This window comes from Amblyraja radiata, chromosome 4 (genome assembly GCF_010909765.2).
Source record: "Amblyraja radiata isolate CabotCenter1 chromosome 4, sAmbRad1.1.pri, whole genome shotgun sequence".
Lineage (NCBI taxonomy): Eukaryota > Metazoa > Chordata > Chondrichthyes > Rajiformes > Rajidae > Amblyraja > Amblyraja radiata.
In genome coordinates, this window is record NC_045959.1 from 75,999,439 (window position 1) to 76,022,587 (window position 23,149).

Sequence of the window (23,149 nt, forward strand, 5' to 3'; positions counted from 1 at the left end):
AGAGTGAAGCTACAGAGTGAGTGCAAGTTGGAGGAGCAGCACCTTATATTCCACTTGGGAAGCTTACAACCCAACAATGTGAACATTGAATTCTCCAACTTTAGGTAACTACAACCCCCACCCCACCACTACTCCTTTCCCACCCTCTCTAACCTGTGCCTCATGTGGACTGACTCCTATTTCTCCCCCTCCTGTTCCACCTACATTTCTTCCTCTAGCTTCACAATTCGCAACCCTTCAATCCTTTTGTGTCACACCTTTTGTCTTTTCATTCCTTGCCTTTGTCCAACCATCTGCCTGTCAACTCCCCAGCTGTGTCCACCAATTACTTGCCAGGCTTTATCCTACCCCTCCTCTCTTCCAGATTTCTTCTCCCTCCCCATCACAATCAGTCTGAAGAAGAGTCCTGACCCAAAACGTCATCTATCCATGTTCTCTGGAGATGCTGCCTGACCCGCTGAGTTACTCTGGCGCTTTTTTTTACCCTTGATAGATATTCTTCTCGGTATTATGTTGGTGCATAGTACAGATAGTACAGGCCATTACCATTTTACTAATACCGGACTTCTAGCCCGTACATATAAACGAGCGTATGGGAGACCAATGATATGGATCTTCTGTAGTGTGGGGGTTCGCTTCATGGCTGCATTTCTGATTTACAAACTGTTTGGGTTATGAGCAGTTCACAGGAACAAAACCCTGCTGTAATCTGGGGTTGACCTGAATATTAAAAATATTTGGAAATTGTAGCCTTCAAACTCAAAGATAAAAGTGGAATAGGGTTTCAACTAAAAAATATATCCTTGTGCTACGTTGGTCTGTATGTTAATCACTTTGTGTGTTTTTTACCAATATCACCATCTAACCCACAAATATACTGTAGACATCACCATTTATCTAAGATCAAATGTTGATGGTTGTCCATGACCACTTGCCATGACTATAATATTTATGGTAGGAAAGGATGCAATACTTTCTTGGTTTTATAGTAGTCATATTGGTTATTTTTTAACTTCATCTGCGCTTGGATAATACATTGATACTTTTCATTCAAGCTGAACCTATTGAAAAATTGTCGATAGGTTCTTAACACAGCCAATTCTGGAACACTACATTGACAAGATGTCAATCTCAGAGGGTGGTGAATCTGTGGAATTCTTGGCCAAGGCTGTGGAGGCCAAGTCAGTGGATATTTTTAAAGCAGAGATAGATAGATTAATTTGATGATGTTGATTAGTACAGGTGTCGAAGGTTATGGGGAGAAGGCAGAAGAATGGGATTAGGAGGGAGAGATCGATCAGCCATGATTGCATGGCGGAGTAGATCTTATTAAGATTAGAAATGTTTAAGAAATGTTTAAGAAGCCTCTTCCATCAGTTCTTTCATCATTCACCAACATTCATGACCCAGTGCAGCAGAATAATGAGTTTTCATCAAATCTATCTGTTGTGGGATGGTTTAGTTCTATCTATAAAATGCCCCTGCCTTGTGTAACATGCAAGAGAACTTATATAATAACTTCTTCTATTTGACACCAGAGTATTCAAAAATTATTCCAGGTTTTAAATTCTAATTTGCAGATTTAAGTATCTGAAATTCTGAAGAAGCTGGATATTGTGGAAACAACGATAATAAAAATATTGAAATGGACAGTAAATTTGGCTTTTTCACAAAATTATATTTAATGCAGGTTTTTCAAAGTTTCTACCAGTTAATGTAACCCTGCCTTATAAATTGTGGTTGCTTTTTCATAAGCTCTGTTATAAATTATCCCGAAAATGTAAAATGGGGTAGCATCAATTTTTTAATTACGTTCTCAGCCATAATTGCAAATGGCCAAACACGTTATCTAAAAAGAACTGATTTTATTAAAGTCTACTGTCTTTCGTTTTAATATATATATTTTAATATATTAATGGTTATTAATTATGTGAAAGCTTTTTACATTTTAGTTGTGTGTCATTCAAATCTTTACTCTGTGCTCGATGTATTTGAAAATTGCTCTAATTGCTGTATGGTAGTGATGTCCTTTAGAACTGATAACATTCTTCGGACACTCGAAGGATCCCTTTAGACCGATGCCTAACAGCAACAGGCTCCGGGGCAAGCCAAATTATTTGCATGAACATTAGTATTCCCCAAGACTTTAAAGAAACCTCCCCCACGTATATCCAACATTGTTCACTAAAAACGCTTCTCTGCACAAGAATTGTTTGTGCAACCTGTTTTAGACCCCTGGTGGCTGATCTGACTGATCATTTCTCTGGTAGAATTGGGTAAATAGTGTTAATGTCGTGCTGTTCCACTGAAGCCACGTGTAAATCTTTAATTAGAGATTTTAGAGGAGAAAAACTGCATCGTGAAATGAACTCAATAGGAGGAGGTTTATCAAAGATCTCTTTGAGGTTTATAGGGTAACATCAATCTCTGATACACACGGACCAGGGCCATGGAATTTGTCACGATGAAGGAAATGGCGCTGCATGTTAATTGGCAGCAGTTCTGGAAGAGATGTTGATTTAATCAAAATCTGATTGAATTCAAAAATGTTCAAGTAATGACGAGTCCATTTTCTATTGCTGTCAACCCAGTGGATGACCACATTGAATAGGGAACCCAGTGGATGACCACAATGAATAGGGAACATTGATCCTATTATGCTCACACTGAAGAAACTGTAACCCCAAACAGTAAAAACCGATGAGCTGTCACCGTTAAACGACCTTATGTCCTTGACTGCAACAGGATGCCCATTTTTAAAAAGAACACTAGGTAAGCGTGACTGTGAGGAAAGCCTGTCAAAGTATGGAATGTAATTACTTTTACGTTGAATAGCAAAAGTGCGACAAGGGAACAAATTGTTCACGCTAGTAAAGGGTATATTAGACTTAATTTGAGGAGGTTCTTTGTTGTCTAAGCTAAAACTTGCAATAACACCTAGGTAGAGGAATGGAGACAGAAATTACTCAGAAAATAATAGAATTAGATGCATATATTACTTAAATTATGATATAAAGCCAGATTATTTTAATTCCATGTTGAAATAGAGGATCTATCCAGGAAGTAGCAAATATCGAGGACTATTTTAATATAGAATCCATTTAAGGCTTCAGATCAGTGCAGAAGTTATTTTATTTAAAGTCTGAATGATGGAAAATTCGCCCATAAAAGTGATTACATAGTGACGGAAACCTTACTGAATGTAACCTCCTCCTTTCCCGCCCAATTCCCTTTTTATCTTTCAGCTGCAAAAACGCTGCGGAGGTGAATGATTCTCTTTCTCCGTATCTTACTGTGCAAAGTTTGAGCTTCGGCGTGGCTTGTCATTTGTTTTCTACCCCTGAGAGGACTTTACCCCTGTTCGATCGCCAGAGCTACTTTGTTTGATTTGCAAATTGAATGCAGTGAGGTAACGTAGTCCGACGGACCAGAACAATCCAGAGGGAAGAGCAACAAACTCCACAGCTGTCACCACCCGCCGTTCCTGACAAATTATTCGAACATGGCAGATCTCAGTGTCCTGGTTGCCAGCGTCTTGGCCGCGCTGTCACTCGCGTGGTTCCTGCTGTTAAGGAGAAGGTAAGTGGAAATGTTTGTTACTGGAGCCTTAAAGCGCTCTTTATACCAGTCAAACTGCCTACGTTGCATTACAATGAAATGGATTTGTAAATCACAGAATTTTAGTCACAGATTCAACATCCATGCATTCTGATAAACAATAGACAATAGGTGCAGGAGGAGGCCATTCGGCCCTTCGAGCCAGCACCGCCATTCAATGTGATCGTGGCTGATCATCCCCAATCAGTACCCAGTTCCTGCCTTCTCCCCATATTCCCTGACTGCTATTTTTAAGAGCCGTATCTAGCTCCAGAGAACCTGCCTCCACCGCAGAGAATTCCACAGACTCAGGGCCGGTTTTAGGAGATGTGGGGTCCAATTGGGAACAATTTTAGTGAGCCCAGGTTCCCAGCCAAGGTCTGTCAGGCCTGTTATTTAGTATACATTATGACATTGTACACTAAGGTGCTTTGGATTCTACACTGCCTTCATCTCTCCTGCTCTCGTCTGACTGTCAGTACCTCCGCTGGCTGCCAAAGGGAAGCTGGTCGGTGATTGGACGCAACCCCCTTAGAGACAGCGTTTGATTGGCCGCCAAATAATGGGGCACAAAAAATGTACAAACAGGAAAACCAAAAAAATCGGAATTCCGATTTAAATCTGATATAAGGTACATAGGGTGGGTATCGATTAATTCTAGACAACAGATTAAAAAAAAAATCTAACCCCATTAATTCACTCAAGGTGTATTATGATGTGTTCTACAATATGAAATGTACAGCAAAACTTGCACTTCCAGAGTGGTCTATCTAGCAATGTTACAAAATTTTGAGATTTAAAAAATCAAGTCTGCAATTTATCCCATCAGATAAAGCATAAAAAGAAGTTTAATTTGACACCTAATTCACTTTCATATCTTCAGCATTAAAAAAGTTATAGCCATTTTCATACTCGGAAATTAGCATCTTGTTCCCTATTGCTTTTCCATTGACTTAACTCAAAAGCTGTGATCAAGGACAGTCAAAAGCCCATAACTTTCTTAAAAATTAACAGAACTGAATGAAATTGTCAGTTATTATAGATTGAAGCATTCTGAAACAAATATGAAACAATCTTACTTGGATGACCTGAAATGAAAGCATATAATTAGTTAGTTACCTAATTGTAGCTAATTACAAAATTCAATTACTAGATCTAAACATCTATCAATTTCTTAAGAAAAGGTTAACATTTTTAAATAGCCTAAGTGTCCAAATAACATTCACACAAGAATTCACAATATAACATGATTTTTAAATCTCATTGTCATGAATTTATAGGCCAAATGGAAGGAATTTAGTGTTTAATTCCTGTAAATTAATGGCCATTTTAATCATCTTGCGAGTGGGATTTTGTGGAACGCGATTGTTTGGAACGTTGCGTTTGCGGTGATATTTAAACCCCATATCGGCAGGGAAAAAAATGCCGGTCCTAAGTCACCTTTTCGCAACATAATTTTTTTTTAATGCTCTTAAAATATCCAGTGCAGGTTAAAAAAAACTAAATAAAACCGATGTCGGAGCGATTATTCTTCAGCAGCTAATCAGCCTGACAAAAATAGATTTCAACAGGCTGGGAAAAAAACGCATTTTAAACCTGCCCCCCTCTCAAAGGTGCCAAAGTCACGCACATGGGCAGTGACAGAACTGCAGCGCCGCTGAAGGTAAGTTTTGTAACATACCTAGTCTATAGTGTTGTTTCTTCAACGGACCACAGATTTATTTTAAGAGCAAAATATAAAGTGCTGGAGAACTCAGCAGGTCTGGCTGGATCTTTGGAGGGTCCGAAGAAGGGTCTCGGCCCAAAACATTACCTATTCCTTCTCTCCAGAGATGCTGCCTGGCCCGCTGAGTTACTCCAGCATTTTGTGTCTATCTATGGAGGGAATGGCTAGGCGACGTTTTTCAAAATTCTATATTTTGAAAATGGGCAAAGCAAAAAGTAGCATGTTCTCTAGAAAGGCTTATCCTACAATAATTGATCGGAAGGGTGTGATTTTCAGTCAGGACGTCTGTATCATTCAGTCAGTGAGCTTGCGGTCCAGAGCCCTTCTCTATTACCCCTCTACATAAAAGCAGTGCCAATGCCTCTTCAAGGTCTACTAATCTACCCGTAGCTTCAGTTGCAGGTACAGTTGAAGGGATTTGGCACTCGGGCAACGCTATGAATTTACATGAATTTTAAAAATCAGAAACGTTTAAATCGTTCAAAGGCTACAACCACAACGTGATAAATAACAAAACTGAAGGAAATAAAGGCAAACAGAAGTACTAACCTTGAAGGAGAGAGAGAAAACATCATGCATAAACTTTAAAAATAAATTCATATCATCCCTAAATGACGGGTACAAATTACTAAATAACATGGGTGGACAAAAATGCTGGAGAAACTCAGCGGGTGAGATGCTGCCTCACACGCTGAGTTTCTCCAGCATTTTTGTCTACCTTCGATTGTTCCACCATTTGCAGTTCCTTCTTATAATAACGTGGGTGAATGACTACCTGCACAGAAGAAACCCATGCTTACGGTCCGGAGCTCTTAATGACAGTAAGTTTTATGAAATTCTGCCGTGAATTTTATTCAAAGGAACGCGGCGTCATTAATACTTGGTCAAAACACAATTATATCAACTGAGGAATGCAGATCGACACTTTGCATAACTACATGTTAACTACTGGCTGTTAACAAGCGCTAACAGTGGCTGTTAACAATCCGTTTTCGTCTCAGTTGAATCAAGTGATAAACAACTCCAATCTTTCTGCAGTACTCATTAAACCTGAGCTGGAAACTGAAAAGTAGGGGAACACCGTCCCCCTGCGTGCCCCCCCCCCCTGATTTCCATCACTGGTGCCTGTGACAGTATTGAGAGTTGTTGTTGGTGAGGAATTTCATCTACAGGGGTCGCTGCTGAGGGGATAGAGTGTGTTGCCCACCAGCCTGGTGAGGGGCCACCTTAGGCGCGGGGCCTAATTGGGAACAATTGGTCCAATTGGCTTAAGGCCGGCCCTGCACACTCAAAACTCTCTGTGTGAAAAAGTGTTTCCTCATCTCCGTTCTAAAGGGCTTACCCCTTATTCTTAAACAGTGGCCCCTGGTTCTGGAGTCCCCCAACATCGGGAACATGTTTCCTGCCTCTAGCGTGTCCAAACCCTTAATAATCTTATATGTTTCAATAAGATTCCCTCTCATCCTTCTATGCTCCAGTGTATACAACCCCAGCCACTCGATTCTCTCAGCTTATGACAGTACCACCATCCCGGGAATTAACCTTGTGAACCTACGCTGCACTCCCTCAATAGCAATAATGTCCTTCCTCAAATTAGGGGACCAAAACTGCACACAATACTCCAGGTGTGGTCTCACTAAGGCCCTGTACATCTGCAGAAGAACCTCTTTGCTCCGAACTCAACTCCTCTTGTTATGAAGGCCAACGTGCCATTCACTTTCTTCGCTGCCTGCTGTACCCGCATGCTTACTTCTATTGCCTGATGAGCAAGGACCAGATCTGGTTGTACTTCCCCTTTTCCAAATTTGACACTATTTAGATAATAAACTGCCTTCCTGTTTTTGCTACCAAAGTGGATAACCTCACATTTATCCACATTAAACTGCATCTGCCATGCATAAGCTTATTCACCCAACCTGTCCAAGTCACCCTGCATTCTCATAGCATCCTCCTCACAGTTCACACTGCCACCCAGCTTTGTGTCATGTGCAAATTTGTTAATGTTACTTTGAATCTCTTCATCTAAATCATTAATGTATATTGTAAATAGCTGCGGTCCCAGCACCGAGCCTTGCGCTACCCCATTAGTCACTGCCTGCCATTCTGAAAGGGACCCGTTAATCCCTACTCTTTGTTTCATGTCTGCCAACTAATTTTCTATCTATGTCAGCACTCTACCCCCAATACCATGTGCCCTAATTTTGTCCACTAATCTCCTATGTGGGTCCTTATCAAATGCTTTGTCCAGGTACACTACATCCACTGGCTCGCCCTTATTCATTTTCCTAGGTACATCCTCAAAAAGTTCGAGAAGATTAGTCAAGCATGATTTCCCCTTTGTAAGTCCATGCTGACTCGGACCGATCCTGTTGCTACTATCCAAATGTGCCGCTATTTCATCTTTTATGATTGACTCCAGCATCTTCCCCACCACCGATGTCAGGCTAACTGGTCTATAATTCCCTGTTTTCTCTCTCCCACCTGTCTTAAAAAGTGGGATAACATTAGCTACCCTCCTCTCGCTCCCCTAAAAGTGGGATAACATTAGCCCTGCTGACATAAGGGGGAGGCAGGTGTCAAATGGGATAGTCAAGGACGGAGTTAATGGGAAAGGGAGTAAAGGGATAGTTAATGACACCAGAATTAACGGGAAAGAAAAATCACAAAGGGATAGGAGAGTACGGCCAAGTGTAATAGGGATTGATGTGAAAGGTGAGATGCGGAAGAAATTAAAAATATTGTATATGAATGCCGGAAGTATAAGAAGTAAAGTAGATGAGCTTGAGGCTCTGTTAGAGGTTGGTAGATATGACATTGTGGGGATTACTAAGACGTGACTGCAGGAGGATTGGGCCTGGGAACTTAATATTCAGGGTTATACATCCTATAGAAAGGACAGGCAGATGGGCAGAGGAGGGGGGGTAGCTCTGCTGGTGAGGGATGGAATTCAGACCCTTGTGAGGGATAACATAGGGACTGACGAGGTAGAGTCACTTTGGATTGAGTTGAGGAATTGCAAAGGCAAGAAGACACTAATTGGTGTTATTTACAGACCCCCAAATAGTAGCCCGGATGTAGGGTGTAAGTTGCAGCAGGAGTTAAAACTGGCATGTAACAAAGGTAATGACACTGTGGTGATGGGGGATTTCAATATGCAGGTAGACTGGGAAAATCAGGTTGGTTCAGGACCCCAAGAAAGAGAGTTTGTAGATTGTCTCCGAGATGGATTCTGAGAGCAGCTTGTAATGGAGCCGACCAGAGAAAAGGCAATGTTCAAGAAGGAACTTCAGATGCTGGACAATTGAAGGTAGACAAAATTGCTGGAGAAACTCAGCGTGTGTGGCAGCATCTATGGAGCGAAGGAAAATCCTTCGCTCCATAGATGCTGCCGCATCCGCTGAGTTTCTCCAGCAATTTTGTCTACCTTAGAGAAAAGGCAATTATGGATTTAGTGTTGTCCAATGAACCAGATTTGATAAGAGAACTCGAGGTAAAGGAATCGCTTGGAGGTAGTGATCATAATATGATTTGTTTTAATCTGCAATTTGAGAAGGAGAAGTTTAAATTGGAAGTGTCAGTGATGCAGTTGAACAAAGGGGACTATGAAAGCATGAGGGAGGAGCTGGCCAAGGTAGATTGGAAAGGGATTCTAGCAGAAATGATGGTGGAACAGCAATGGCAGGAATTTCTGGGCATTATCCGGAAGACGCAGGATAATTTCATTCCAAAATGGAAGAAAGATTCTAAGGGGAGTAGGAGGCAACTGTGGCTGACAAGAGAAGTTAGGGATAGAATAAAACTAAAAGAAAAGATGTATAACACAGTCGGAAGTAAGAGGATTGAGTAGCCGGAAGATAGAGGATTGGGAAACTTTCAGAGGACAACAGAAGGAAACAAAATGGGCATTAAGGGCTGAAAATATGAAGTACGAGGGGAAGCTGGCCAGGAATGTAAAGAAGGACAGTAAAAGCTTCTTTAGATATGTTAAGGAAAAAGAATAGCAAAGTCAAATATGGGTCCCTTGAAGGGTGAAATTATTATGGGGAACAAGGAAATGGCAGAAGAGTTGAACAGGTACTTCGGACCTGTCTTCACTAAGGAAGATACAAACAATAAAGAAACTATTAATTAGGAGACTGTGTTTGGAAGATTTATCTTTGGACGGCATTGAATGTCTCGTGGAAAGCTCGTGAGTGTGTTTTGATTAATCTCCTGAACCCCTGTCTTCAATCATAGTGACTAAAGGAGAAATCCTTGAAACGATATAAAAATCTGACACTACACTGTCATTGTGAATGAAGTTGTTCTTGGAGACTGTCCTTCCCATTTGCTGTTTAACTCTCCACTGCCTTCCTCACCAAGATATGACAGGACTGCAGTAGCTTGATAATATAGGTGTAAATGGAATCATCTGCGAGGGCCCCTACTTTTGACCTTATGATGGAAGGAAGATCATTGATCACTAAATAGTTTTGAGTACAAATTACATGCAACACAAATTGAGATTGTGCAATTTTTTTAATCTTTAATTAAAATCACTGCACTGTAAATTGACCCATACAACAATACTTGCTGTGCCCCAATTGGAATTAACCACCTTCCTATTAGGCATAATTCTGGTAAAGATGTCCTCTGCACCCTTTCCAAAACCTCTACCTCCTTTCTGTAATGGGGACAACCAGAACTGCAAGCAATACTCAAAATTCAGCCTAATCGAAGTCCTATAAAGCTGCATCATAACTTTCTGATTCTTATACTCAATGCCCTGGCCAATGAAGGCAAGCATACCACTTTACCATTGTGTCTACTTATGTTGCCACTGTCAGGGAGTCATGCTGTAGGAACCCCAAGACCCCTCTGTACATCTGCTGTTCAGAGCCTTGCCATTAATTGTACATTTTCCTCTTACATTTGACTTCCCAAAGTTCAACATCTCACTCTTGCACGGATAAACTCAATTTTTCTGCCCATTTCAGCAGCCGAACTTTATCTGGCGTATACTTTGACAGCCTTTCTCAGCCGACCTAGCAATCTTGGTGTCATCTCCAAACATTCTAAACGACCCATCTATGTTTACATCCAAGTCGCCTTTATTCATCTATTTTTAATCCGCTTATTTATTTATATATTGTCTGTCTGTCTGTCTGTCTGTCTGTCTGTCTGTCTGTCTGTCTGTCTGTCTGTCTGTCTGTCTGTCTGTCTGTCTGTCTGTCTGTCTGTCCCTGCACAGATCCCTGTGGAACTCCACTGGTCATCAACAGACCTCCAACCAGAATATTGTCCGTCCACCACACCTCTCTGACTTCTATCAGTGAGCCAATTCTGAATCCATACAACCATCACTTTTAATCTCTTTATATTTCCTTATTTTAGTTGATGATAAGATTAAACTGGTAATCTTTTCAGATGGAATTATATATAGCAGCCTTCCCAAATTAATCATTATATGGGTGAGTTCCTCAGAGATTCTCCTTGTGTATTGCAGCTCGAGGATGTGCAGAGATTACTCATTTGGTTTATTTTACTGTTTAACTTTTCACAGAAAAGAGGGTGAGCCTCCAGTTGAAAATGGTTGGATTCCATACTTTGGCTGTGCATTTGAGTTTGGTGCAAATCCTCTCAAATTCCTGCAAAATCACCAGAAGAAATATGGAGATGTTTTTACATGTAAGATAGCTGGAAACTTCATTACTTTCGTCACTGATCCCTTATCATACAGCTCTGTAATTCGGCATGGAAAATTTCTTAACTTTCAGAATATTGCGTTAACAATTTCAAAAAGGGTAAGAGTTTTACATATGTTTCCTGATGAATAATTTCTAAGTAATGCAGGGTTAAATAAATAATTTATCAACATTTAAAAAAATATATTTCACCTGTGGTACAACATTCATGAAAAAGGAATTGGCAATTATAATAGTTAAAACAGTTGTAATTGATATGTGTAAATGTGATTATTCAAATGTTTATAGAAATGTCTAACTTATTAATTTGTGCAAATATTAATTAATTTGTTAGTGTGCCAGGTACACAAATCTTTAAACAACAGACTTAAATGTTTTTTTTAATAGATTTGTAAAATTCTTGAAATATTTATAAGAATGTTTGAAATAGCACATAGTAATAGTAGTATTTTTTAAAACAAAATGTACTTGCCTTTTAGTTTAATCGGTAAAATATAAAGTTAGTTCAATACATAACTCTCGTGTGTTGTTTAAGGCGTTACTTGGCATAAGCTAAAAGCAATGCACTATAGTATTGAAACAACATTATTTGGAGCATAACCAGGAATTATATTACTCTATCATTCTTTAGGTGGACGTTGTGATTCTGTTGTTTGTAAATTCAATTCTTTACCTGTTTTGTGCTGTCTGTTGCAGCTGCAAAAATCCAGATTAATTTATTTACAAACTGCTGCTGCACGTAAGAATTTCATTGTTCCCTTTTGGTACACATGACAATAAAACAATAATGACAAAATTTCCAGGTAATACCTCAAAAATTTCTGGCACAGAAGTAGTTTCATGTCAGTTTTCTCTGCCTTTAGCCTTATCCCACAGTCTTTCTGTTTTTCTGCTTCTATGGATATTGATTCATCCTGTACGATTTGAACGTGTCTAAAAGTTTAACTGTGGAATATACGAGTTCCAACATAATTTTTTCATTAATTTGAAAAAATGGCAAAAGTAAACAAAGAAATGTGAAGTACTTCCACAAAAGCTTAATATTGGAAGATAGTAATAAAGGGAATTATAATTTCACCTATGACAACTTTTTGGTAACAGCAGTTAGAGAAGTAGGTAATAAATAATTGTATTGCACAGCTGAGCATTTAGTTTGCAACATAATTGTTTAGCCCCTTCAAATTGCATTCTCCCTAATACTCTATTCATTATTTACTTGCTTAACATGTTCGAATACAAACATTTTCTAAGTGCTAAGAACACCGATGATCTATTTTAGCACACGATAAGGTGTTTTCTGTAATGAAACAAAAGCACTGTCGCATTGATTTCTAAATGTATTTGATCCATCAAATCTGAGGAACTGGAAAAGTATCTGAAACATCAATGGACTGGTTGCTAGGTGATTTTCACATCCTTACAAAAATATGTGTAGAGTTTAACATATTTTGCAACACAGACTTTTTCCCAGGTTAGGGGAATCAAGAACTCGAGCCATAGTTTTAATATAGAAACATGGAACTGCGGATGCCAGTTTACAAAAAAAAGACATAAAGTGTTGGAGTAACTCAGTGAGTCAGGCAGTATCTTTGGAACACATGGATAGATGATGTTTCGGATTGGGACTCTTCTTCAGACGGATGCTGCATGACCTGATCCGTTACTCCAGCACTTTGTGTTTTTTTTGGGACATGGGCTTAAATTGAGATGGGAAAGGTTTACAATAGGAATCTATGGGGCAAACCTTTCACATAGAGGGTTGTGGGCATATGGGATGAGGTGGCAGAGGAAGTCATTAAGGCAGGTACAATAACAATATTTAAAATATATTTGGGTGGATAAATGTGTAGAAAAGGTTAAGATGGACATGGGCCAGGTATGGGCAAATGGGACTAGCTTGGATTGGACATGTTGGTCAGCATGGATAAATTGGGCCAAAGTGCCTGATTCCGTGCTCCATGTGTCTAAGTTGGTTATCATTGATGACTGATTTCAAATATTTATAACTGTAACTAACTTTAAGAAATTAATATTTATATTAATATTACAATACATTTTTTGATGGAGTTTTGAAATAATTTATAGAACTATTTTCTTGTTATTTCATGAAAAGTTTGTCATGAATACAACAAGTCGAAAGCAGTGACTATTGACTGTTCCCGAGATAGCACGGAAACAAAACAGTGATAAGCAGCTCCTACACCAAAATATTTCATAAAATCAATAAACGGCAGGTGCCAGAAGTCTGAAAGAAAAACATAAAATGCTAGAATTTTTCAAATTTTGGGCCCCACACCTGAGGAACGATGTGCTGGCATTGGAGAGGGCCCAGAGTTTACAAGAATGCTCCCGGAAATGATTGGGTTAACATATGATGAGCGTTTGATAGCACTGGGCCTGTACTTGCTGTAGTTTAGAAGGAAGAGAGGGGACCTCATTGAAACTTACCGAATAGTGAAAGACCTGGATTGAGTATATATGGAGAGGATATTTTCACTAGTGGGAGGGTCAAGGACCAGAGGGGCACAGCCTTAGAATACAAGGACGTACCTTTAGAAAGGAGATGAGGAGGATTATTTTTGTCAGAGGGTGGTGAATCTGTGGAATTAATTTCCACAGATGGCTGTGGAGGTGGTCATTGGGTATTTTTAAAGTGGAGATTGACAGATTCTTGATTAGTAAGGGTGTCAAAGGTTATGGGGAGAAGACAGGAGAATGGGGTCGACTGGGAAGGGTAGATTAGCCATGATTGAATGGCAGAGTAGGCACGATAAGCCGAATGGCCAAATTCTGCTTCCATGACATGAACTTATGACAGGTCTTAACAAGAGAAACAGTTAATACTGCATGCGAAATGATCAAAACTCAGCATTTCCTGTTTTTGTTTCAATATATTTAGCATTAGAATTTTAAATACCGGTTTTGCCTGTAAATTTATATCAGAAATAGCATTAGCTCTATGGAGGAATGACCGGGCAGCATACAATTATTAGAGTGGAAAAGGGATGAAATAATGACTGAAGGGCTTTGGAAATCAATTACTGACTATATATATAACTGTCTACCCTTTTAACTTGGTCTGAAATGCTCTTGCATAAGACACAAGATATAGCTTTGGTTGAATATCACAATATATTCTTATGTTACAACAATATGAAATGCAAAACAAAATCCTGCCTAACATGATGCCGGATTAAATCAATCTCCTCTGTTTGCTTGTGATCCATATTCTGAAGAAGGATCTCGACCCGAAACATCACCTATCCATATTCTTAAGAGATGCTGCCTGACCTACTGAGTTATGGGCCTGTCCCACTTAGGCGACTTTTTAGACGACTGCAGGAGCCATGGTTGCTACATGGTCGCCACATGTTCGCGGGTGGTTGCCGGGGAGTCGCCTTCATGGTCGTGAGAAGTTCCCGCATTCTGGGAACTAGTCACGGCCTCATTATGGTCGGCACGAATTTTTCAAAAATTAGCGGCGACTAGAATGAAGCCGCCATGGAGAGTAGCGAGAATTCTCGTGCTGTAGGTGGGTTGCCAGGAGGTCCTTGTGAGTTGCCAGTGGTCGAAGGTTCTTGTAGGTTGTAGCCGGTGCTGACCGGTGAATTTCATTGGCTCATTCGGAAAAAAAAAACGTAAGCAGGAGTTTTCAGAACCAAAGATAACCACCACCTGGTAAATGTCCGCCGAGCTTCTCAACATGCATCTCTGGCTTCTTAAATGTTGTCTCCATTCCTTCTTCCCACCCTTCTCCCCCCCATCTCCCCCCTCTCCACCCTCTTTTAAAGGACTTACCGTACACTGTGCTTTAGCCGTCTTAATTACAGCCCCAACCTTCCTGTTCATCACGGTATCACCTTGGCTTTGCACCATGTGAATTTCACTCAGACAGCGCTCCCCTTGCTTGCCCTGTCCCCCACCTGCATAACAGGCTGGTGAAGGAAACGATGTGTGTGTGTGTGTGTTCCACTCAGACAGTCGCCGTTCCAGTCGCCAGTTTTTCAGGCGACTGCCGGCAACTTGACAGTCACTGGCAGTCGCCTGAAAAATCGCCTAAGTGGGACAGGCCCATTATTCCAGCACTTTGTGTCCTTTTGTGATCGATATTTGCTGCATATCGTTTGCCTATCTAAAAGCCTCCGCCATTCAATGTGATCATGGCTGATCATCCCCTATCAGTACCCCATTCCTGCCTTCTCCCCTTATCCCCTGACTCCGCTATCTTTAAGAGCTCTATCTAGCTCTCTTGAAAGTATCCAGAGAACCGGCCTCCACCGCTCTGAGGCAGAGAATTCCGCAGACTCACAACTCTCTGTGTGAAAAAGTGTTTGCATCTGTTTCCACCAGCACCCAATACCCTTGGCAATGTATTGAAGGCACTACTGCACATCTCCTTTAAAAACATCCCCATTGACCTTTAAGCTACATCCTCTGATCTTTAACATTTCCACCCCGGAAATAGTATTCAGAATTTTTATCCTATCTATACCTCTCAATCTTATATACTTCTATCAGGACTCCCCTCAGCCTCTGGCACTCCAGAGAAAACAATCTAAGTTGCCTGTATCTTGGATCCATTCCAGCACAACCACTCTGTTCTAACATGCAGCTTCTATTTTACCTACGGATTATGGATAAGTCTCAGCTGGTAATAATTGAGATTGATTCGTCGACAAATGCAAATGTGAGTAATGTGTCAATAATGTTACTCTGAGTTAGTGAAGAGATGCTTGCAATGTTGCAAAAGCCTCTGCAGTGGATCATTCGGTTGAAGTGCCTGTGGTCAGTCCTTCCCCATCAATATGGCGTGACCATGGAAAGATACTGCAGCTTGTCAATGGTGATACACTGAACAACCGCTCACATTATTATGAACAATTCACAACTCTGTCAATCACCACCTTTGTCGACTATTGTATCTGTGAGCTTGGAATTAGCAAAACCTCAGAGGCTCACCTATGGTGGCAACCTTTAATGTAAATGCGTGGAGATGCCCAGTGTGAATGCAGCACCTCACTCTGTGGGATGTTTTCCGTGGTGATCTTTCAACCTCTTGCCTTTCAATCTCGCAGTACCCAGTCTTTTCGAGCTTTCAAGCCCTTGTGAAACAAGATACCCTACCAAAGTCATTTTTAGAAATCACATTATCCAATTCTGTTGACAGAGAAACAGCTTTGTTTTCCGTTTGTCCGATGCCTACACTCTGGAATTGCACCCTCTGCAAAATCGTCTCTGCATTACTTCCAGACACGCCCCCATCTTGCGCTATCCTTTGAATATTTAGGCATATACTGAAGAAGGATCACGACCCGAAACGTCACCCACTCCTTCTCTCCAGAGATTCTGCCTGTTCCGCTGTTACTCCAGCATTTTGTGTCTACCTTTGAAAATTTAGTTCATTTTATTAAATATTTTACATCAGCCAGTTTGCACATTACGCAAACTCGATCTCGCAATACCTGCTCTAGAAAAAAAAAATATATACATAACCGGTTTACTATATATGTTTAGCCTGGCCTATTATTTCCACTCCTCCATTGCATGTGCGACATTTGTAGCTCACAAAACTATCCATTGACTCCAGATTAAAATGTCCCATCATGGTTTTCAATTTTCTTTTTGAGACCTTATCCATGGTGCGTGTTAAAAAACTCACCAGGGTCTCCAACATCTCTAGGCTTACCACCAGCAGAGATGTCACCTCCTTGTTCTCACCTACCTCCATTCTGTTGCACTGCACGCTTCCAACATTTTTATATACTGGGCATCGGCAAGCTCCACTTGTAGTGCTCAAACTCCCTGACATTTCAACTTCCTGTTCTCTTTACTTCTCTATTTGGAGAACTGTTCTCTTTTTTTTTCACGCTAAATCATTATTTTACCATTCGCTCAAGCAGCTGCCTCCCAGAATCAATGGTATTGACGCATCTGTGCATCTCTCTGTTGCCTGCAAAAACAATTAAACAAAGATAAGGCTATAAATAGAACATCCTTTATTAAAAGGAATAACGCCTATTTAAGAAGCTGCATCTGGTGCAATATTGTATCAAGATCATAACTTGTGTGGCACTCTGTAAGGCAAGTATCATAAGGTATTCTTTCACATGTACATAATACTCGGAAACTAGGATAAACAATTTCATTTGAGTGCAGGAATGCTTGCTGGGAGTAGGGTAATTAATTGTAAGTACACCTACTTGCTTACGTACAAGGACAGTATACAGTCTTGGCAAGAAAAACAAATATTGGATTATTATTCTATCCATCAGCAACTTTCCCAACCTTGGCAACTATTGGAATCTGAACCAAGGTTGTTTATAACACTCATCTTACTTCATCAAACTGAACTGCTAACCGCCTATTGATTTTACTGCCAAGATTACGTATTGTTTTTATGTTGGAACAAATAGAATTAAAAATAGGCACACTACTTTTGCTGATTCATTTCCATTGCCACTGCTCTCAAAGATTTTGGGGACATGAGGGCACTGCTGGTCATGATAGAAACACTATTTTTAATTACAAGTTCCTTAATGTTATCAAGAAGCAGCCAGTAAGTAGGGAAGACAAAAATGTTGGAGAAACTCAGCGGGTGAGGCAGCATCTATGGAGCGAAGGAATAGGCGACGTTTCTGGTCGAGACCCTTCTTCAGACTGATGTGGGTGGGGGGGGGGGGGGGGCGGGTGGGGGCAGGCCGGAAAAAGAAAGGAAGAGGCGGAAACAATTGGCTGTGGGAGAGCTGGGAAGAGGAGGGGAAGGAGGGAGAAAGCAAGGACTACTGAAATTGGAGGTCAATGTTCATACCGCTGGCGTGTAAACTGGGGTGTATATCCCGAAATATGAGGTGCTGCTCCTGCAGTTTGCGGTGGGACTCACTCTGGCCATGGAGGAGGCCCAGGACAGAAAGGTCGTATTCGGAATGGGAGGGGGAGTTGAAGAGCTGAGCCACCAGGAGATTAGGTTGGTTATTGCGAACTGAGCGGAGGTGTTGGGCGAAGCGATCACCAAGCCTGCGCTTGGTCTCACTGATGGAGAGCAGTTGACACCTGGAATAGTGGATACAATAGATGAGGTTGGAGGAGGTGCAGGTGAACCTCTGCCTCACCTGGAAAGACTGCATGGGGTTGAGGGGGGAGGTCAAGTAACAAGTGTAGCATTTCCTGTGGTTGTAAGGGAAAGTACCAGGGTAGGGGGTGGTTTGGGTGGGAAGGGACGAATTGACCAGGGAGTTATGGAGGGAACGGTCTCTGCGGAAAGCCGAAAGGAGAGGAGATGGGAAGATGTGGCCAGTGGTGAGATCCCGTTGGAGGTGGCGACAATGTCGGAAGATTATATGTTGTATGTGACGACTGGTAGGGTGGAAGGTGAGGACAAGGGAGACTCTGTCCTTGTTACGAGTGGGGGGATGGGGAGTGAGAGCAGAGCTACGGGATATAGAAGAGATCCTGGTGAGAGCCTCATCTATAGTCGAAGAGGGGAACCCCCGTTCCCTAAAGAATGAGGACATCTCCGATTCCCTGGTTTGGAACACCTCATTCTGGGTGCAGATGCGGCGCAGACGGAGGAATTGGGAGTAGGGGATAGAGTCCTTGCAGGAAGCAGGATGGGAAGAAGTGTAGTCCAAATAGCCATGGGAGTCAGTGGGTTTGTAGTAGATGTCGGTCAGTAGTCTGTTACCTGTGATGGATATGGTGAGGTCTAGAAACGGAAGGGAGATTTCAGAAATGGTCCAGGTAAATTTGAGTGCTGGATGGAAGTTTGTGGTGAAATGGATGAAGTCAGTGAGTTCTGCATGGGTGCAGGAGGTAGCACCAATGCAGTCGTTAATGTAGCAAAGGTAGAGCTCAGGGATAGGGCCATGGTATGCCTTGAACATGGATTGTTCGCCGTACCCTACAAAGAGGCAGGCACATCTGGGGCCCATGCGCGTGCCCATAGCCTTGGATTTGGAGAAAATGGGAGGAGTTTCCTCTGACTCCTCCAATTGACCCCTCCTTCCCCTCCCCTTCCCAGCTCTCCCACAGCCTACTGTTTCTGCCTCTTCCTTTCCTTTTCCCGCACCCCTCTCCCCCCACATTAATCTGAAGAAGGGTCTCGACCCGAAACGTCGCCTATTCCTTCGCTCCATAGATGCTGCCTCACTCGCTGAGTTTCTCCAGCATTTTTGTCTACCGTCGATTTTTCCAGCAACTGCAGTTCTTTCAAAGAAGCAACTGCTTCTTTCTTAAATATGACTTATTTTTAATGATATGTCATAGATTTCTTAATGTGACTTTGCCTTCGTTTTCATACCTTGTAGTAGGTGCTCACCAAAGTTTGAGTTACCACCTCAGTCAATATTGTGACTCCAAGCATAGCTGCTGGGATTTTAATTTTCAGGACTTTTTTTTAACTTCACCTGCACTTTGCTGCATTCGTGTAAAGGAGAGGAGGAAGATAAAATCCAGGACCATGGTGCATCTATTATAATTTTGGGGGGCATTTTATAATCCAAAGTGTGCTGAATGATTTGCATGATTTACTACCATATCAGTTCTGATGGTTCCGAAGTGGTTGAAATCCTTTGTTGGATCCTATCCTGCTTCTCTACTATTTTGCCCCAAGATTATTGCCCATTCCTGTTTCTTTGACATTGTGTGTAGGAAAGAACTGCAGATTCTAGTTTAAATCGAAGATTGATCACAAAATGCTGGAGTAACTCAGTGGGACAGGCAGCATCTCTGGAGAGAAGGAATGGGTGACGTTTCGGGTCAAGAAACCTCTTCAGACATTTCTTTGACATTGTAGTCCTTATGGCTTTGAAATTTGCTTCAAGAAATATTATGGTTTATAGACTTTGAGAGAGAATCCTTATACAAATCCATCTTTTTTTGTTCATTATTTGTCTCAACATATAAATCCTTCCATTTTCCTGCCTTCATCTCATTGCCTTGTAAAACTGCTTTCAGATGTGCTTTTCACATTAATGCTGCTTGTTTCTGAATGTACCGTTGGCTTTGTTCAATTTACAAGAAACCCTTGGAATTTTCATCAATGCTGCAATTTAAGCTTTAAACTAATGAACTGAGTTCAAGTTCAAGCTGTCTTTTGATCTCTGTTCTCTCTGTATAAGGTTACTTTCTGACAAACTTTTAATTGGAAATGGAACAAAAGTAAGATTTGTGACACAAGCTAACATTGTGAACTATGCAGCACCAAACAATAACTATGTGTGTGTTAATCTGCTAGCAGTAGAATGCAACCAGTGTGCATTTATGACCCACAATTTGATTTATTGCTGTTTAAAATAGGAATAATGGTACTGCCTATAATTTATTATAATCAAGGCTACATATTAAATACCGATTTCACTTAATTTTCATATTAAACACAATTATATTGCATCTGATGTGTTATAGGTATTTGGTCATGCGGATTTTAACGATGCCAAATATGAGATAGAGTATGAAGAAGTTCATCAAATCTTCAACAAGACCCTTCAAGGAAGCTCCTTGAGTCCTTTGGCCTCAAGTATGATGGAGAATCTCCACTTTGTGATGGCACAGGTTAAGTCACCCTCAGACTCTGATGGCTGGATCACTGAAAGCCTTAATGCTTTTTCATATAGGATAATGTTTGAAGCTGGATATTTAACACTCTTTGGGAAAAATGAACAAGCAATGAAAGAAAAGGATATTGAAAAGGTGAATGCGCAGCATGTTGCCATTCAAACGGCCATGACAAATTTTAAAGTGTTTGACAGTGTATTTCCTGCTTTAGTTGGCGGTATTCCATTATCATTTTTCAAAGCAGCCAAGGAATCAAGAATGGCTCTGGCACAAGGATTTTTACATAAAATATTAAGACAAAATAATAATAAATCTTTCCTCATCGAGGAAAGAATGAATCTTTTTGATCGTTCCCCTGCACTTGATGATCTTGACAAGGCAAAGACTCATGTCATAATGCTGTGGGCCTCACAGGCTAATACTCTTCCTGCCTGCTTCTGGACCATTTATTATCTACTAAGGTACTGTTATTTACAAACTTCATTGTGCTGAATTCATTAATTTGTAGTGATTGAAGATCTGCACACACTAAAACTCAGCACATTGGTTCCATATACTTTTAAATAAATTTCCTGCAGGCAACTTTTCTGATATCTACCTTCTCGCGGGGATATTTTTTAAGAGACCCATAAAGTCATACAACACGGAAACAGGCCCTTTGGCCCATTTCATTCATGCTGCCATATCTAAGCTAGTCCCATTTGCCCGAGTTTGGCCCATATCCCCCTAAACCTTTCCTATCCATGTACCTTCCATGTAAAAGTATCTTTTAAATCTGTTAAATTTTAATATTTGCCTCAACTACCCTCCCTTGGCTGCTCGTTCATATGCCCACCAACCCGCTTAGTGAAAAAGTTGCACCTCAGGTTCCTATTAACTTTTGTACCTCTCACCTTAAACATTCGCCCTCTTGTTTTTGATTCTATTACCCTGGGTAAAAGAGTCTGTGCATTCACCCTATGTATTTCCTTCTTTTATACACCTTTATAAATTCACCTTGGCTGAAAATCTATTGTGGTGGACACCCTGCAATCGTAAAAGGGTTGAAAATAATTTAGGTTATTAATGGAAAATCTATTCTATTAGAATACCATTCAAATTAGGAAGATAATTTTTTTTCCAATATCTCTCCTGCATTAAAAAAATTACATAGTTTTCCAGTTTCACAACAATTTTGATGAAAAGGTTGCCTATGGTCTTTTTCACTTTAATTTCACATTCTCTCATATTGTTGTAATATTTTCCTATAAACTTTGCCCCATCCCTTCACACTTCTAATATCTTGCAGTGATATCTTGTATTCTAATATAACTAATATTTAAAGTCTCACTTTATATTGTTTCATGTATCAATACTAGTGAATCTGCCCTGTAGTTTGTCAATTTATTTGATCTTTCCTATCAGGTGGAGCCAAAATTTGTAAACAATTTTCTTCTATCTGTTTCGTCTAGATTTGTCATCACGTTTTCAATATTATGCCATATTATTTATTGGCATAAAATCTGTTATTCCATTATTTTTTTTTAGACTTTTTTTTCAGGAAAATTCATGCCTGATCAAGGAGGGTCGATGAATGAAGGACTTTTAATTTTATCTGTGTGGATTTAAGCAAGAAGACCGACAAAATAAACTAAAAGCCCACTGGGTCTGACGGGAATAGATTATTTGGATTAAATATTACCTCAGTGGGAGATAGCGAAGGGTAAATATTAAAGTGGGCTCAATGACTGGAAGGCTAAGCACGGGTTCCTACAGGGACATATACCAGTAGTTCGGACTGAAATAGAGGGACCATTTTTAAGAAGTTTGCAGGAAAGAACAAAATCAATGGACTTGTTGGGTAGGTACGAAAAGAACAAATGTAATCTGTTGACATGTTAGATAATGTATTTGGGAAAGGTAAGGACATAAGACTAACAGAAAACGTCAGGATACAAACTGTTGGAGAACTCAAGGATCTTGGTGTTCTTTTTCATGGACCATTGAAGAGAGCAGGCCAGGTTAACATAATGCATAAGCATCCATAAGGATAAGTAGATTATGGAGGGATAGAATGCAAACTCCTTGTCTAGAGCTCAATTCTAATGTTCACGTAGAGGGTAGAGGATATTTACAAGAGCATTACTAGGCCCGAGCAATTTCTTTGGAATAAGGATAACTGAGGAAGATTCCATTCAGGTCCATACAATTACGAGAGGCTCAGATAACAATTGTCTCAACAGAGAAGTAAATAACTGTTGGACAAAGATGTAAAAAGATGTAAAAAATGAAAGAACTAGGAAAATAGAGCCATTTCCCCCATACATCCTGAGATGGGTAGTCTAAAATTCACTTCACAAAAAGGATGGTGAAGACAGAAACCATTAGCATTTTTGAAGAAAGCTCTTGAAATGAACCATAACCTTGATTAAATTACCGTGATTCTGGGAACGGGTATTTATGTAATTAATTACCAATTGACAGGTCAACTGTCACAAAGTGAATAATGGGAAAATAAAGTTTCACAAAGTTATCAATGGACCCCAAAAAATCTTCCTGCAATTTGCATTTCATTGAGACATAGAGTGATACAGAGTGGAAACAGGCCCTT

At 40.5% G+C, this 23,149-nt stretch overlaps 1 protein-coding gene across 1 annotated transcript in view; it reads left to right on the forward strand.

Moving 5' to 3' along the window:
- Positions 1-3,236: 3,236 nt before the first annotated feature.
- LOC116972285 (cytochrome P450 7A1) overlaps positions 3,237-23,149 on the forward strand; it is a 35,837-nt gene continuing 15,924 nt past the window's right edge. The window contains exons 1-3 of the mRNA XM_033019768.1: positions 3,237-3,579; positions 10,866-11,106; positions 20,410-21,020. Of these exons, the coding sequence (XP_032875659.1) occupies positions 3,503-3,579; positions 10,866-11,106; positions 20,410-21,020 (929 nt within the window). The 5' untranslated portion in view covers positions 3,237-3,502. The remainder of the gene's footprint in view (positions 3,580-10,865; positions 11,107-20,409; positions 21,021-23,149) is intronic.